At 48.4% G+C, this 17,069-nt stretch overlaps 1 protein-coding gene across 1 annotated transcript; it reads right to left on the bottom strand.

The window, feature by feature from the left end:
• Window positions 1–473: 473 nt before the first annotated feature.
• On the bottom strand, window positions 474–16,563 carry LOC113566111. The gene is made up of 3 exons (XM_026990203.1): window positions 16,158–16,563; window positions 591–725; window positions 474–526 (listed from the first exon to the last, which is right to left on the bottom strand). The coding sequence occupies exons 1-3, from the start codon at window positions 16,498–16,500 to the stop codon at window positions 498–500; spliced, it is 507 nt and encodes a 168-aa protein (XP_026846004.1). The 5' UTR covers window positions 16,501–16,563; the 3' UTR covers window positions 474–497.
• Window positions 16,564–17,069: the final 506 nt, after the last annotated feature.

Below are 17,069 nucleotides of genomic sequence, written 5' to 3'. Positions count from 1 at the left end.
GTTCGGGCAATTAGGGGCGTTAGGAGGGAGTAGCTCCTCCAGGGTTGTGTTATATTTTTCCCAGTTGGCTTTTCTGGGGTTGATATAGTCGGTTGGTTTGGGAATATCGAAGGATAATATCGTCTCGATATACCTGTGGTCCGAGAAGGAGTGGTCTCCTAGGACTCTCCAGCTCTTGATTGTGTCCAGCAGTTTGCTTGACACTAGCGTGAGGTCAATGACCTCCTGCCGATTTTTAATTATAAATGTGGGGTCGTTACCCCGATTGCATATGAATAAATTTGAGTTCAGGATGAAGCTGAACAGTGACTCACCCCTTACATTCGTGTCCGTGCTCCCCCATTGGGTGTGGTGGGCGTTGGCATCGCAACCTATAAGTAGGTCTTTGTCCGTCCCTTCGCTGTCGCTGGCTATTTTGCGAACAAGGTCGTTCGGAGGATCATCCTCCTCGTGGGCCATATAGGACGCCACCTGCCTGAGATGATTCCCTTTTAGTTCTAGGCTTGCCGCCGTGTTATCGCCATCGCTATAATTATGGAGCAGAAAGATATTTAGGTGCTTTCTAGCAAGTATGCAGGTACGGATTTTACCTTCATTTTGGGATACAATGATCTTGTATTCCCTCGACCCCAATCCACAGACCTTGCCTCCTACCATCCAAGGCTTCTGGATCAGGACTACGTCGGCTCCGCTTGCGTCTAGGCGGAGTATGAGAGCAGCCGATGCTGCTTTACAGTGGTGGAGATTTATTTGAAGGATCCTTAGGACCATCTTCAAGATTCTCCACCACCGTGATGTCCGCGTCCGAGTCATCTGAGACTCTCACTCGGCACATTGACTCAAAGTCGAGCATCAGCTCTGTCTCTGAGGAGAAGCCTTCCTGGTCTGGCTCCAGCTCGTCGTCAGGCGCTTCGATCTCCGCAGCGACATCCTGCACGTCTGGGTTGACGACAGGAAGCGCCGCGGCCGCCGCGTCCGATTTGTACACCTTGATGGTGACCGAGCTGAAGCCGAAGTTTAGCTCTCCTTTTGCTGCCTCTATCGGGGCCAGCGACTCTTTATTGAGAACGAGCACTGCCTGGTTAGTCGGCCCTTGTGTCGTCTCAACCTTGGCTACCTTCCAATCTGAGGTTGGTAGTCCTGGGTTGCATCTCTGCAGCATCTTGAGGATGCGTTCTGGCTCCTTAAAGGTAGCCGGCACCCAAATTCTGGCCCTCGGTCTGCTGGGCACCTCGCTCCAGTCGACTGCGACGAGTTTCGCCCCAGCATAGACCTCGCCGACGTGCGCTACCGCCGCTTTATAAAGCTTTACAGAGCACTCGTCTTCGCAGGCAATTATCTTAACATTGCCCTGGAACCACCCTATGTCCTTGCAGACTGGCGGAGGTCCAGGGTCTTTGCCGAGGAGTTCGAAGCAGCGGTCGGCCAGTGCCGCTTCCACCCACTTCCACTGACTCCTTGGGATTCTACCCTCTGCGCTGCCTTTGTCGAGGACACCAATTAGCATCCTCTCCTTGGCAATCTGCGCAAAGGAGACATTTGGCAGCACTCTGGAGCGCTTTGCTACAGGTCCCGGTGTCTCCTGCGAGCGCTGCCTCTTGGTTTGGGGAGCCACCTTTTTCTGTTCTAAGGTGAACTCCGGGAGCACGGCCGAAGCCCATTCCACCTTCTTCAGCCAGTCGGCTGATGGGCTGGCTTCACTGCTGGCGTGTTGCCGACGGAGTATTTGCCCTGCACTCCTCTTTCCGGCATATGTGTAGCGTCTGGCTTGGGCGCTTGTCGACGGCAAGTCAACCCCTCCGCTTTACCAGAAGGTCGGGCAGCCGCAATATTGCTTAGCTTTCCTTCCAAGTTGTCAGCTTCGGGAGTTACCTTGCCACCCACACCGGATTCGGGATGGAACTCCCTCGGGTTCGCACAGGCACCTTCCACCTTGCAGGTATTCCCTACTATAGAGCCGGTTGGGCCAGGCCTTTGGGCCGCTGCCTTTCCGAGCTTGGGATTGCTCCCACTTGGCATTTGGGGAGCGCCGCACTCATTTGTTTTTTTGTTAGTTTTTTGGGTTTTGTTCTTGTTATTATACATCCTGTTCCCACGAGATGCAGAGAAAGGGAAAGGTCAGCCCGGGCAGAGATCCACGTTGCCCAGGTAAGGCATCATTAGAACAGGGGGCTGCCAAGTCCCTGAGCCCTCCGTTAGCGACTGGGCTAGTTTTTATACCGGGCCCCCAGCCAGGCTGACTCTCGGCACGGGTCGAGTAACACACTTAGTCCGGCCCGGTGTGAGGTGGGTGTGGGGGTTGGGAGTGTATGGATGGGAGTGTGTGAGCTACTTATTGAGGCGGCACCACAAGCGCATCGTCAGTGCTGCTACCTAGCTAACACCCGCTGGCTGTCCGGGACTGCTTATTTCGGTACTCTCCCGTGAGGGATGCCCGCTTATTCGCAGCTGACCTACCGAGGTAGGCCGTTCGCTATCCGCAACCTGCGACCCGTCCGGTGGCCTCAGCTAGGCCCCCTTTGAGCCACCTCACGAGCTCATCAGACCAGAGAAGAAAGGTGTGTCAGGATTAGTAATTTAATAAGAGGAAGAGAATTAGTGGTGGATATAATATGGTAGAGGGAATTGTAATCCGAGCATAAGAATAATGCAAGGAATAATTCAATCTACAAAGTGCAAGGAACAACGGTATCAAATTTCTAGTCAGTCTAATAGGAATCGTGAAGTTTATGCGGCTCAACAGATCAGGGCTGTCTATGTAAGCCCTGATCAAGTTGTGCATAAATATCACACCAAGCATTTTTCTACGTTTAACTAAGGATGGGAGGTTTACTAATAGAAGTCTACTAGAGTAAGATCTTACACCCGCATCCCAGTTAAGGCCCCGCAGAGCAAAGAGTAAAAAGTTTTTCTGTACTGATTCTATACGGTCCTGGTGTACTTTGTACTGAGGGCAGCATACACAGGAACCGTATTCTAAAATCGGACGAACTAGCGAAGTATAGTAGTCTTTGTTATATAGGGGTCGTCAAATTCTTTTGACCACCTCTTTATAAACCCAAGCACGCCCATGGCATTATTTACCATGGTAGAAATGTGTTCGGAAAACTTTAACTTTGCGTCTAATAAGACACCAAGATCATTCACCAGGGTAATTCTCTCAAGAGAAATGCCGCATAGAGTATAGGGAGCCAACAAGGGGCTAGAACGACGAAATGTCATTACTTTGCATTTCGCGGCATTAAGTTGTAACAAGTTTGCACAGCACCATGACTGAAAGTTTTTGAGATCGGATTGCAAGCGAGAATGAAATGAAATGTCCTTGTACTGGACACATAGTTTAACATCATCCTCATACATAAGTACTCGAGAATATGTTAATACCGAAGGAAAGTCATTAATAAAGAGTGTAAAGTGTAAGGGGCCTAGATGGCTGCCCTGTGGTACTCCCGAAGAAACCTTTACTGGTAAAGAGAGGGAGTTTTTGAAGAGGACTCTTTGAGACCTAGAACAAAGATAGCTAGAAATCCATCTCAGGAGGTTGGGCGGAAACCCTAAAAGGTCAAGTTTATGTGCTAAAACAGCAACAGCATCAATCCCATCCCTGCAGTTTCTGTGGCCGTCACTTCTGACGCGGTGAGTGCTCCAAGTGCGGGTGTGCTGGTTGCTGACGACGTCTTGCCAATTCCTGCTCCAATTCCTGCTCCAATTCCTGCTCCAATTCCTTCTCCAATTCCTGCTACAGCCATTGCTGCCAATTCCTCTGCCCTTGGACCGAGATCTCTTTTAGGAGTGGCTCCACCATCTTGATCTCGCTCGGGACTTCAACTTAGAGCAGTGGTCCCTCGGAAAGCAATATTTGTTTCTCGTCTTATTCCTGAGGCTACAACGGAGGATGTTAAACAACATCTTTCCTCTAAACTTAACACTTCGCCTGTTGATATAGTTGTGACTAAATTTACATTAAATGATAAGCGCAACATATCATCCTTTAAAATTCTTCTCCCTGATTCTTTACTATCCAGTTCTCTAGAACCGTCAATATGGCCTGAGCATACAATTGTGCATGAGTTCCTTCTCAAAGATTCGAACTCGAATCCAAGAATTACCGAACATGCTCCAAAAAACTGATGTACTATTTTTCCATGCACTATCAGAACGTTCGCAGTTTGCTGGGAAAATTGCGTCAAATTCATACTAATAGCCCGTCCTTTGATTTCGATGCCATCGCGTTTACCGAAACCTGGCTTAACTCCTCTGTCAATGATCATGAAATTTTCATTGATAGTTACACTATTTATAGAATGGACCGCCCTCTTTTGCAGGTGGGGTTCTGATTGCAGTTAAATCTGTTTTCTCATCTGAGTTATTCCCATTCAATAACATTCATGGAATTGAATTTGTTGTAGTCAAAGTTCGTGTTGGCTCCGCATTTTTCTATTTAACCTGCTCTTACATTCCTCCCAGGTCTGATGCTGAGCTTTACTTACACCACCTCTCAGCAATTAATACTGTTGTTTCTGCATTAGGGTGCAATGATCGAATTATTGTCATGAGGGACTTTAACCTCCCATTTCTTTCTTGGCTGCCTTGTGATGACGCTAACCTGTTGTTTCCCAATTGCCATAATGACTTTATCAATAGGCTAACGGATATTTCCCTTGTCCAAATGAATGCCGTTAAAAACATTAGGGACAGACTTCTTGACCTCGTTTTTGTTAACGATGGTTCTCTTGCTACGGTATCTAGAGCAAGCCCAATATCTCTCCCTGAAGATCCTTACCATCCAACTTTGTTGATATCACTGGAGTGTACACAATCTGGAGGTGCTGACAGTTCCATGGCTCCTTGCCACATAAAGTGTTTTCGCAAAACAAACTTTATCGATTTAGATCTACATCTCTCGCGTGTTGATTGGTCGTTTCTTTATTCATTACCGAACATAGATGCAACTGTTAGCTCGTTTTATAGCTCTATTTACTCCTTAATACATTTCTTCCAGATATCACTGTACCCGTATCGTCCAAGCCTCCCTGGTTCTCCAAGTATTTGTCATAGGTTAGGTTAGGTAGAGACGGCCGCCAAGCTCGCTCGGAGCCCAGCACACTTAGGCCGGTTTCGGCCCGTTGTGATACCGCTTGGGATCATTCCCTCCCTGCAGATGAGACTTCATGTCAACAGTTGTCCCATCCAGATGCCCTTATAAAGTTGACGATCTTTCTGGGACATAGCGTGGACATCTCCGAGATGTCGTTCAGAAAGGCAGAGCCCAAGTGATGCAGCCTCCTTCTGCTGAGAGCTGGACAGGAACAGAACAGGTGTTCCACAGTTTCCTCCTCGTCCTCGTCTCTGCAGCTGCGGCAGAAATCATTGTATGGGGCACCCAGCCTGTTTGCGTGGGTGCCTACTAGCCAGTGTCCTGTGAGGGAACGTATGACTGCGCTGCACCTTTCCCTGCCTAGTTTGCAGAGCTCTGAGGTGCGCTTCTTATCTATGGTCGGCCATGTTTGCCGAGCTGTACGACAACGTGGCCCTATTTGCCACTTGTTGTCTATCAGTCGCGTGTACTGCTCTTTTATGATGAGCTTGCAGGTGGCCATAGGCATACAAATATCCTCCTTATCTTGGAGAAGGGGGGTTGTAGTGCCAGATCTGGCCAGCTCGTCCGCTATGCAGTTGCCCTCGATATCCCGGTGGCCCGGGACCCAAATCAGGCTAATAGCAAATTGCTGAGCCATCTCGTGAAGAGATCTGCGGCACTTCGCCACAGTAGCCGAGTTCGAGGAGATCGCGTTAAGTGATCTGATCGCAGCTTGGCTGTCGCTGTAGATGTTTAGATTGGTTGCCGTGGTGGTAACCGTGTGGAGGCAGTACAGAGCCTCCCTGATTGCTGTAACTTCCGCTTGGAAGACGCTACAGTGATCCGGAAGCCTGAAAGATTGCCTTATGTTAAGTTGTTCAGAGTAGATTCCTCCTCCAACCCTGCCATCCAGTTTTGAGCCATCCGTGAAGATGCTTATGGCCCCGTCTGGGCCGGGGAGTCCCTCGAGCCAATTGTCTCTATGAGGGATGATTATGCTGAATGGAGTCTCCGTGTGCTCCATTGGAACTTGATAGTCCGTTCTTGCTGGGACCATGTTGTTTTTATTTAGTATAGATGAGTGACCTATGTTCTGGGGTACCCATTGTTCAGAGTCCCTAAGACGTATTGCTGCCATTTCTGCCCGCTCCTTTCCTGCAAAGTCAAGGCTCTGAAGGCATAACATGGCGTTTAGCGCATCATTTGGTGTAGTTCGAAGAGCTCCACTGATGCAGAGGGCGGCTGTTCGCTGAACCTTGCCCAGCTAATTGGTGATTGTCCTTTTTGTTAGGGCAGGCCAGTAACTCCGTAGAGTATTATAGGTCTGACTATTACCAGATATATCCATCGGACTATGCTTGGGTTCATGCCCCACTTTAGGCCGATAGCTTTTTTGCAAGTATAGAGTGCTGTCGTTGCCTTCCTCACTCTATCCTTGACATTCAGGTTCCAGCTAAGCTTTTTGTCAATTACCAACCCTAAGTAACTGGCACTGTCGCTGAAGGAGAGCCTGTATCCGTTTAGTGTTGGGGGGTTGAGGGGCGGGACCTTGTATTTTTTTTGTGAATAACACGAGTTCCGTTTTCGAGGGATTTAGTCCCAATCCGCGCGACTCTGTCCATTCGGACAATCGAGCAAGCTTTGCGGTCATTAGGTCGCATAGTGTTTGGGGGTATTTCCCCGCAAAGATAATTGCAACGTCATCCGCGTATGCCACTACTTTACAGCCCCCCTCTTCCAGGTCGCATAGAATCTTATTGACTGCAATGTTCCATAGAAGAGGAGACAGAACTCCCCCTTGCGCGGTTCCTCTGTTGACATACTTTGACTGGGTGGACGATCCCATCGATGATGTCACCGTCCTGCGTATGAGCAATTGATCAATGAGCATCACCAAGTGACGGTCCACCCCCAGGTCAGTCAGGGCTTCTGTAATGGCGCCCGGTGTGACGTTGTTGAAGGCTCCCTCGATATCGAGAAAAGCTATTAGTGAGTATTCTTTGAGATGCAGGGATTTTTCTACACTCGAGATCACTTCGTGAAGTGCCATTTCCGTGGATTTTCCTTTCCGGTAGGCATGCTGCGCACTTGAGTACAGCTGGGGACTTATGGTAGTCCGTAATTGTAACCCGATAAGTCTCTCAAAGGTTTTGAGTAGGAAAGACGATAAACTGATTGGTCTAAAGTCTTTCGGGGTTGAGTGTGAGGCTTTGCCTGCTTTAGGGATGAAAACTATCCTAGCCTTAAGCCACGCTTGCGGTATTGTACATACCGCCAGTATCTTCCTGAAGATACTATGTAGCCAGTTGATGGCCGTCTCCCCGGCCTTCTGAAGTGCGGCCGGGATTACCTGGTCCGGGCCTGGCGATTTAAACGGGTTGAAGCTGTTTACTGCCCAACTTATGTTCCGTTTTGTAAGGATATGGTCCATCGATTCTACCGATCCCTCTCCTGGGAGGTGTGACGGCTCGGTGGATGTGCATCCGGGGAAATGCGTGTCGAGCAGAATGTGTAGGGACTCCTCACTAGAGTTGGTCCACGTGCCATCATTCTTTTTGAAGTAACCTACCGAGGGGGTAGTTTTTGGCTACAGCCATTGCTGCCAATTCCTCTGCCCTTGGACCGAGATCTCTTTTAGGAGTGGCTCCACCATCTTGATCTCGCTCGGGACTTCAACTTAGAGCAGTGGTCCCTCGGAAAGCAATATTTGTTTCTCGTCTTATTCCTGAGGCTACAACGGAGGATGTTAAACAACATCTTTCCTCTAAACTTAACACTTCGCCTGTTGATATAGTTGTGACTAAATTTACATTAAATGATAAGCGCAACATATCATCCTTTAAAATTCTTCTCCCTGATTCTTTACTATCCAGTTCTCTAGAACCGTCAATATGGCCTGAGCATACAATTGTGCATGAGTTCCTTCTCAAAGATTCGAACTCGAATCCAAGAATTACCGAACATGCTCCAAAAAACTGATGTACTATTTTTCCATGCACTATCAGAACGTTCGCAGTTTGCTGGGAAAATTGCGTCAAATTCATACTAATAGCCCGTCCTTTGATTTCGATGCCATCGCGTTTACCGAAACCTGGCTTAACTCCTCTGTCAATGATCATGAAATTTTCATTGATAGTTACACTATTTATAGAATGGACCGCCCTCTTTTGCAGGTGGGGTTCTGATTGCAGTTAAATCTGTTTTCTCATCTGAGTTATTCCCATTCAATAACATTCATGGAATTGAATTTGTTGTAGTCAAAGTTCGTGTTGGCTCCGCATTTTTCTATTTAACCTGCTCTTACATTCCTCCCAGGTCTGATGCTGAGCTTTACTTACACCACCTCTCAGCAATTAATACTGTTGTTTCTGCATTAGGGTGCAATGATCGAATTATTGTCATGAGGGACTTTAACCTCCCATTTCTTTCTTGGCTGCCTTGTGATGACGCTAACCTGTTGTTTCCCAATTGCCATAATGACTTTATCAATAGGCTAACGGATATTTCCCTTGTCCAAATGAATGCCGTTAAAAACATTAGGGACAGACTTCTTGACCTCGTTTTTGTTAACGATGGTTCTCTTGCTACGGTATCTAGAGCAAGCCCAATATCTCTCCCTGAAGATCCTTACCATCCAACTTTGTTGATATCACTGGAGTGTACACAATCTGGAGGTGCTGACAGTTCCATGGCTCCTTGCCACATAAAGTGTTTTCGCAAAACAAACTTTATCGATTTAGATCTACATCTCTCGCGTATTGATTGGTCGTTTCTTTATTCATTACCGAACATAGATGCAACTGTTAGCTCGTTTTATAGCTCTATTTACTCCTTAATACATTTCTTCCAGATATCACTGTACCCGTATCGTCCAAGCCTCCCTGGTTCTCCAAGTATTTGTCATAGGTTAGGTTAGGTAGAGACGGCCGCCAAGCTCGCTCGGAGCCCAGCACACTTAGGCCGGTTTCGGCCCGTTGTGATACCGCTTGGGATCATTCCCTCCCTGCAGATGAGACTTCATGTCAACAGTTGTCCCATCCAGATGCCCTTATAAAGTTGACGATCTTTCTGGGACATAGCGTGGACATCTCCGAGATGTCGTTCAGAAAGGCAGAGCCCAAGTGATGCAGCCTCCTTCTGCTGAGAGCTGGACAGGAACAGAACAGGTGTTCCACAGTTTCCTCCTCGTCCTCGTCTCTGCAGCTGCGGCAGAAATCATTGTATGGGGCACCCAGCCTGTTTGCGTGGGTGCCTACTAGCCAGTGTCCTGTGAGGGAACGTATGACTGCGCTGCACCTTTCCCTGCCTAGTTTGCAGAGCTCTGAGGTGCGCTTCTTATCTATGGTCGGCCATGTTTGCCGAGCTGTACGACAACGTGGCCCTATTTGCCACTTGTTGTCTATCAGTCGCGTGTACTGCTCTTTTATGATGAGCTTGCAGGTGGCCATAGGCATACAAATATCCTCCTTATCTTGGAGAAGGGGGGTTGTAGTGCCAGATCTGGCCAGCTCGTCCGCTATGCAGTTGCCCTCGATATCCCGGTGGCCCGGGACCCAAATCAGGCTAATAGCAAATTGCTGAGCCATCTCGTGAAGAGATCTGCGGCACTTCGCCACAGTAGCCGAGTTCGAGGAGATCGCGTTAAGTGATCTGATCGCAGCTTGGCTGTCGCTGTAGATGTTTAGATTGGTTGCCGTGGTGGTAACCGTGTGGAGGCAGTACAGAGCCTCCCTGATTGCTGTAACTTCCGCTTGGAAGACGCTACAGTGATCCGGAAGCCTGAAAGATTGCCTTATGTTAAGTTGTTCAGAGTAGATTCCTCCTCCAACCCTGCCATCCAGTTTTGAGCCATCCGTGAAGATGCTTATGGCCCCGTCTGGGCCGGGGAGTCCCTCGAGCCAATTGTCTCTATGAGGGATGATTATGCTGAATGGAGTCTCCGTGTGCTCCATTGGAACTTGATAGTCCGTTCTTGCTGGGACCATGTTGTTTTTATTTAGTATAGATGAGTGACCTATGTTCTGGGGTACCCATTGTTCAGAGTCCCTAAGACGTATTGCTGCCATTTCTGCCCGCTCCTTTCCTGCAAAGTCAAGGCTCTGAAGGCATAACATGGCGTTTAGCGCATCATTTGGTGTAGTTCGAAGAGCTCCACTGATGCAGAGGGCGGCTGTTCGCTGAACCTTGCCCAGCTAATTGGTGATTGTCCTTTTTGTTAGGGCAGGCCAGTAACTCCGTAGAGTATTATAGGTCTGACTATTACCAGATATATCCATCGGACTATGCTTGGGTTCATGCCCCACTTTAGGCCGATAGCTTTTTTGCAAGTATAGAGTGCTGTCGTTGCCTTCCTCACTCTATCCTTGACATTCAGGTTCCAGCTAAGCTTTTTGTCAATTACCAACCCTAAGTAACTGGCACTGTCGCTGAAGGAGAGCCTGTATCCGTTTAGTGTTGGGGGGTTGAGGGGCGGGACCTTGTATTTTTTTTGTGAATAACACGAGTTCCGTTTTCGAGGGATTTAGTCCCAATCCGCGCGACTCTGTCCATTCGGACAATCGAGCAAGCTTTGCGGTCATTAGGTCGCATAGTGTTTGGGGGTATTTCCCCGCAAAGATAATTGCAACGTCATCCGCGTATGCCACTACTTTACAGCCCCCCTCTTCCAGGTCGCATAGAATCTTATTGACTGCAATGTTCCATAGAAGAGGAGACAGAACTCCCCCTTGCGCGGTTCCTCTGTTGACATACTTTGACTGGGTGGACGATCCCATCGATGATGTCACCGTCCTGCGTATGAGCAATTGATCAATGAGCATCACCAAGTGACGGTCCACCCCCAGGTCAGTCAGGGCTTCTGTAATGGCGCCCGGTGTGACGTTGTTGAAGGCTCCCTCGATATCGAGAAAAGCTATTAGTGAGTATTCTTTGAGATGCAGGGATTTTTCTACACTCGAGATCACTTCGTGAAGTGCCATTTCCGTGGATTTTCCTTTCCGGTAGGCATGCTGCGCACTTGAGTACAGCTGGGGACTTATGGTAGTCCGTAATTGTAACCCGATAAGTCTCTCAAAGGTTTTGAGTAGGAAAGACGATAAACTGATTGGTCTAAAGTCTTTCGGGGTTGAGTGTGAGGCTTTGCCTGCTTTAGGGATGAAAACTATCCTAGCCTTAAGCCACGCTTGCGGTATTGTACATACCGCCAGTATCTTCTTGAAGATACTATGTAGCCAGTTGATGGCCGTCTCCCCGGCCTTCTGAAGTGCGGCCGGGATTACCTGGTCCGGGCCTGGCGATTTAAACGGGTTGAAGCTGTTTACTGCCCAACTTATGTTCCGTTTTGTAAGGATATGGTCCATCGATTCTACCGATCCCTCTCCTGGGAGGTGTGACGGCTCGGTGGATGTGCATCCGGGGAAATGCGTGTCGAGCAGAATGTGTAGGGACTCCTCACTAGAGTTGGTCCACGTGCCATCATTCTTTTTGAAGTAACCTACCGAGGGGGTAGTTTTTGGCTACAGCCATTGCTGCCAATTCCTCTGCCCTTGGACCGAGATCTCTTTTAGGAGTGGCTCCACCATCTTGATCTCGCTCGGGACTTCAACTTAGAGCAGTGGTCCCTCGGAAAGCAATATTTGTTTCTCGTCTTATTCCTGAGGCTACAACGGAGGATGTTAAACAACATCTTTCCTCTAAACTTAACACTTCGCCTGTTGATATAGTTGTGACTAAATTTACATTAAATGATAAGCGCAACATATCATCCTTTAAAATTCTTCTCCCTGATTCTTTACTATCCAGTTCTCTAGAACCGTCAATATGGCCTGAGCATACAATTGTGCATGAGTTCCTTCTCAAAGATTCGAACTCGAATCCAAGAATTACCGAACATGCTCCAAAAAACTGATGTACTATTTTTCCATGCACTATCAGAACGTTCGCAGTTTGCTGGGAAAATTGCGTCAAATTCATACTAATAGCCCGTCCTTTGATTTCGATGCCATCGCGTTTACCGAAACCTGGCTTAACTCCTCTGTCAATGATCATGAAATTTTCATTGATAGTTACACTATTTTTAGAATGGACCGCCCTCTTTTGCAGGTAGGGTTCTGATTGCAGTTAAATCTGTTTTCTCATCTGAGTTATTCCCATTCAATAACATTCATGGAATTGAATTTGTTGTAGTCAAAGTTCGTGTTGGCTCCGCATTTTTCTATTTAACCTGCTCTTACATTCCTCCCAGGTCTGATGCTGAGCTTTACTTACACCACCTCTCAGCAATTAATACTGTTGTTTCTGCATTAGGGTGCAATGATCGAATTATTGTCATGAGGGACTTTAACCTCCCATTTCTTTCTTGGCTGCCTTGTGATGACGCTAACCTGTTGTTTCCCAATTGCCATAATGACTTTATCAATAGGCTAACGGATATTTCCCTTGTCCAAATGAATGCCGTTAAAAACATTAGGGACAGACTTCTTGACCTCGTTTTTGTTAACGATGGTTCTCTTGCTACGGTATCTAGAGCAAGCCCAATATCTCTCCCTGAAGATCCTTACCATCCAACTTTGTTGATATCACTGGAGTGTACACAATCTGGAGGTGCTGACAGTTCCATGGCTCCTTGCCACATAAAGTGTTTTCGCAAAACAAACTTTATCGATTTAGATCTACATCTCTCGCGTATTGATTGGTCGTTTCTTTATTCATTACCGAACATAGATGCAACTGTTAGCTCGTTTTATAGCTCTATTTACTCCTTAATACATTTCTTCCAGATATCACTGTACCCGTATCGTCCAAGCCTCCCTGGTTCTCCAAGTATTTGTCATAGGTTAGGTTAGGTAGAGACGGCCGCCAAGCTCGCTCGGAGCCCAGCACACTTAGGCCGGTTTCGGCCCGTTGTGATACCGCTTGGGATCATTCCCTCCCTGCAGATGAGACTTCATGTCAACAGTTGTCCCATCCAGATGCCCTTATAAAGTTGACGATCTTTCTGGGACATAGCGTGGACATCTCCGAGATGTCGTTCAGAAAGGCAGAGCCCAAGTGATGCAGCCTCCTTCTGCTGAGAGCTGGACAGGAACAGAACAGGTGTTCCACAGTTTCCTCCTCGTCCTCGTCTCTGCAGCTGCGGCAGAAATCATTGTATGGGGCACCCAGCCTGTTTGCGTGGGTGCCTACTAGCCAGTGTCCTGTGAGGGAACGTATGACTGCGCTGCACCTTTCCCTGCCTAGTTTGCAGAGCTCTGAGGTGCGCTTCTTATCTATGGTCGGCCATGTTTGCCGAGCTGTACGACAACGTGGCCCTATTTGCCACTTGTTGTCTATCAGTCGCGTGTACTGCTCTTTTATGATGAGCTTGCAGGTGGCCATAGGCATACAAATATCCTCCTTATCTTGGAGAAGGGGGGTTGTAGTGCCAGATCTGGCCAGCTCGTCCGCTATGCAGTTGCCCTCGATATCCCGGTGGCCCGGGACCCAAATCAGGCTAATAGCAAATTGCTGAGCCATCTCGTGAAGAGATCTGCGGCACTTCGCCACAGTAGCCGAGTTCGAGGAGATCGCGTTAAGTGATCTGATCGCAGCTTGGCTGTCGCTGTAGATGTTTAGATTGGTTGCCGTGGTGGTAACCGTGTGGAGGCAGTACAGAGCCTCCCTGATTGCTGTAACTTCCGCTTGGAAGACGCTACAGTGATCCGGAAGCCTGAAAGATTGCCTTATGTTAAGTTGTTCAGAGTAGATTCCTCCTCCAACCCTGCCATCCAGTTTTGAGCCATCCATGAAGATGCTTATGGCCCCGTCTGGGCCGGGGAGTCCCTCGAGCCAATTGTCTCTATGAGGGATGATTATGCTGAATGGAGTCTCCGTGTGCTCCATTGGAACTTGATAGTCCGTTCTTGCTGGGACCATGTTGTTTTTATTTAGTATAGATGAGTGACCTATGTTCTGGGGTACCCATTGTTCAGAGTCCCTAAGACGTATTGCTGCCATTTCTGCCCGCTCCTTTCCTGCAAAGTCAAGGCTCTGAAGGCATAACATGGCGTTTAGCGCATCATTTGGTGTAGTTCGAAGAGCTCCACTGATGCAGAGGGCGGCTGTTCGCTGAACCTTGCCCAGCTAATTGGTGATTGTCCTTTTTGTTAGGGCAGGCCAGTAACTCCGTAGAGTATTATAGGTCTGACTATTACCAGATATATCCATCGGACTATGCTTGGGTTCATGCCCCACTTTAGGCCGATAGCTTTTTTGCAAGTATAGAGTGCTGTCGTTGCCTTCCTCACTCTATCCTTGACATTCAGGTTCCAGCTAAGCTTTTTGTCAATTACCAACCCTAAGTAACTGGCACTGTCGCTGAAGGAGAGCCTGTATCCGTTTAGTGTTGGGGGGTTGAGGGGCGGGACCTTGTATTTTTTTTGTGAATAACACGAGTTCCGTTTTCGAGGGATTTAGTCCCAATCCGCGCGACTCTGTCCATTCGGACAATCGAGCAAGCTTTGCGGTCATTAGGTCGCATAGTGTTTGGGGGTATTTCCCCGCAAAGATAATTGCAACGTCATCCGCGTATGCCACTACTTTACAGCCCCCCTCTTCCAGGTCGCATAGAATCTTATTGACTGCAATGTTCCATAGAAGAGGAGACAGAACTCCCCCTTGCGCGGTTCCTCTGTTGACATACTTTGACTGGGTGGACGATCCCATCGATGATGTCACCGTCCTGCGTATGAGCAATTGATCAATGAGCATCACCAAGTGACGGTCCACCCCCAGGTCAGTCAGGGCTTCTGTAATGGCGCCCGGTGTGACGTTGTTGAAGGCTCCCTCGATATCGAGAAAAGCTATTAGTGAGTATTCTTTGAGATGCAGGGATTTTTCTACACTCGAGATCACTTCGTGAAGTGCCATTTCCGTGGATTTTCCTTTCCGGTAGGCATGCTGCGCACTTGAGTACAGCTGGGGACTTATGGTAGTCCGTAATTGTAACCCGATAAGTCTCTCAAAGGTTTTGAGTAGGAAAGACGATAAACTGATTGGTCTAAAGTCTTTCGGGGTTGAGTGTGAGGCTTTGCCTGCTTTAGGGATGAAAACTATCCTAGCCTTAAGCCACGCTTGCGGTATTGTACATACCGCCAGTATCTTCCTAAAGATACTATGTAGCCAGTTGATGGCCGTCTCCCCGGCCTTCTGAAGTGCGGCCGGGATTACCTGGTCCGGGCCTGGCGATTTAAACGGGTTGAAGCTGTTTACTGCCCAACTTATGTTCCGTTTTGTAAGGATATGGTCCATCGATTCTACCGATCCCTCTCCTGGGAGGTGTGACGGCTCGGTGGATGTGCATCCGGGGAAATGCGTGTCGAGCAGAATGTGTAGGGACTCCTCACTAGAGTTGGTCCACGTGCCATCATTCTTTTTGAAGTAACCTACCGAGGGGGTAGTTTTTGAGAGAACTTTCCGGAGTCTTGCGGCCTCCGAAGTTTCCTCGATTTCGGAGCAAAATTTTTGCCAGGAGGCTCTTTTAGCCTTCCTCGTTTCCTTTTTGTAGAGTGCTAGACTGGTTTTATAGTCTGCCCAGGGAGTATCCTCCTTAGTTCTTGTGGCTCTATTGAATAGAGTCCTACAAGTTCTACGAAGGGTGTCTAGTTGCTTAGACCACCAGGGGGGTTTCTTTTTCCCCTTGGTCTGGTAGAAGGGCATGCTGCCTTGAAGGCTTTGTTGCACGCATCCGTAAACCTGTTCACAAGACGGTTTAGGTTGTCTTCAGTGTTCGGGCAATTAGGGGCGTTAGGAGGGAGTAGCTCCTCCATGGTTGTGTTATATTTTTCCCAGTTGGCTTTTCTGGGGTTGATATAGTCGGTTGGTTTGGGAATATCGAAGGATAATATCGTCTCGATATACCTGTGGTCCGAGAAGGAGTGGTCTCCTAGGACTCTCCAGCTCTTGATTGTGTCCAGCAGTTTGCTTGACACTAGCGTGAGGTCAATGACCTCCTGCCGATTTTTAATTATAAATGTGGGGTCGTTACCCCGATTGCATATGAATAAATTTGAGTTCAGGATGAAGCTGAACAGTGACTCACCCCTTACATTCGTGTCCGTGCTCCCCCATTGGGTGTGGTGGGCGTTGGCATCGCAACCTATAAGTAGGTCTTTGTCCGTCCCTTCGATGTCGCTGGCTATTTTGCGAACAAGGTCGTTCGGAGGATCATCCTCCTCGTGGGCCATATAGGACGCCACCAGCCTGAGATGATTCCCTTTTAGTTCTAGGCTTGCCGCCGTGTTATCGCCATCGCTATAATTATGGAGCAGAAAGATATTTAGGTGCTTTCTAGCAAGTATGCAGGTACGGATTTTACCTTCATTTTGGGATACAATGATCTTGTATTCCCTCGACCCCAATCCACAGACCTTGCCTCCTACCATCCAAGGCTTCTGGATCAGGACTACGTCGGCTCCGCTTGCGTCTAGGCGGAGTATGAGAGCAGCCGATGCTGCTTTACAGTGGTGGAGATTTATTTGAAGGATCCTTAGGACCATCTTCAAGATTCTCCACCACCGTGATGTCCGCGTCCGAGTCATCTGAGACTCTCACTCGGCACATTGACTCAAAGTCGAGCATCAGCTCTGTCTCTGAGGAGAAGCCTTCCTGGTCTGGCTCCAGCTCGTCGTCAGGCGCTTCGATCTCCGCAGCGACATCCTGCACGTCTGGGTTGACGACAGGAAGCGCCGCGGCCGCCGCGTCCGATTTGTACACCTTGATGGTGACCGAGCTGAAGCCGAAGTTTAGCTCTCCTTTTGCTGCCTCTATCGGGGCCAGCGACTCTTTATTGAGAACGAGCACTGCCTGGTTAGTCGGCCCTTGTGTCGTCTCAACCTTGGCTACCTTCCAATCTGAGGTTGGTAGTCCTGGGTTGCATCTCTGCAGCATCTTGAGGATGCGTTCTGGCTCCTTAAAGGTAGCCGGCACCCAAATTCTGGCCCTCGGTCTGCTG

The sequence above is a fragment of the Drosophila persimilis genome, unplaced genomic scaffold (genome assembly GCF_003286085.1).
Source record: "Drosophila persimilis strain 14011-0111.01,24,50 unplaced genomic scaffold, DperRS2 tig00000520-arrow-pilon, whole genome shotgun sequence".
NCBI classification, from domain to species: domain Eukaryota; kingdom Metazoa; phylum Arthropoda; class Insecta; order Diptera; family Drosophilidae; genus Drosophila; species Drosophila persimilis.
The sequence above is the reverse complement of the archived record's forward strand: the minus strand, read 5'-3'. Positions and strand labels throughout refer to the sequence as shown.

Excerpts from the sequence above, each read along its gene's own strand:
- LOC113566111 (XM_026990203.1), bottom strand. The coding sequence starts at position 16,500 with ATGGTAGGAGGCAAGGTCTGTGGATTGGGGTCGAGGGAATACAAGATC. Across the intron at positions 726-16,157 it reads CACGGACACGAATGTAAGGG|CATCGGCTGCTCTCATACTC; the intron begins GTGAGTCACTGT and ends ACTGTAAAGCAG. Across the intron at positions 527-590 it reads CATTGTATCCCAAAATGAAG|CGATGGCGATAACACGGCGG; the intron begins GTAAAATCCGTA and ends CCATAATTATAG.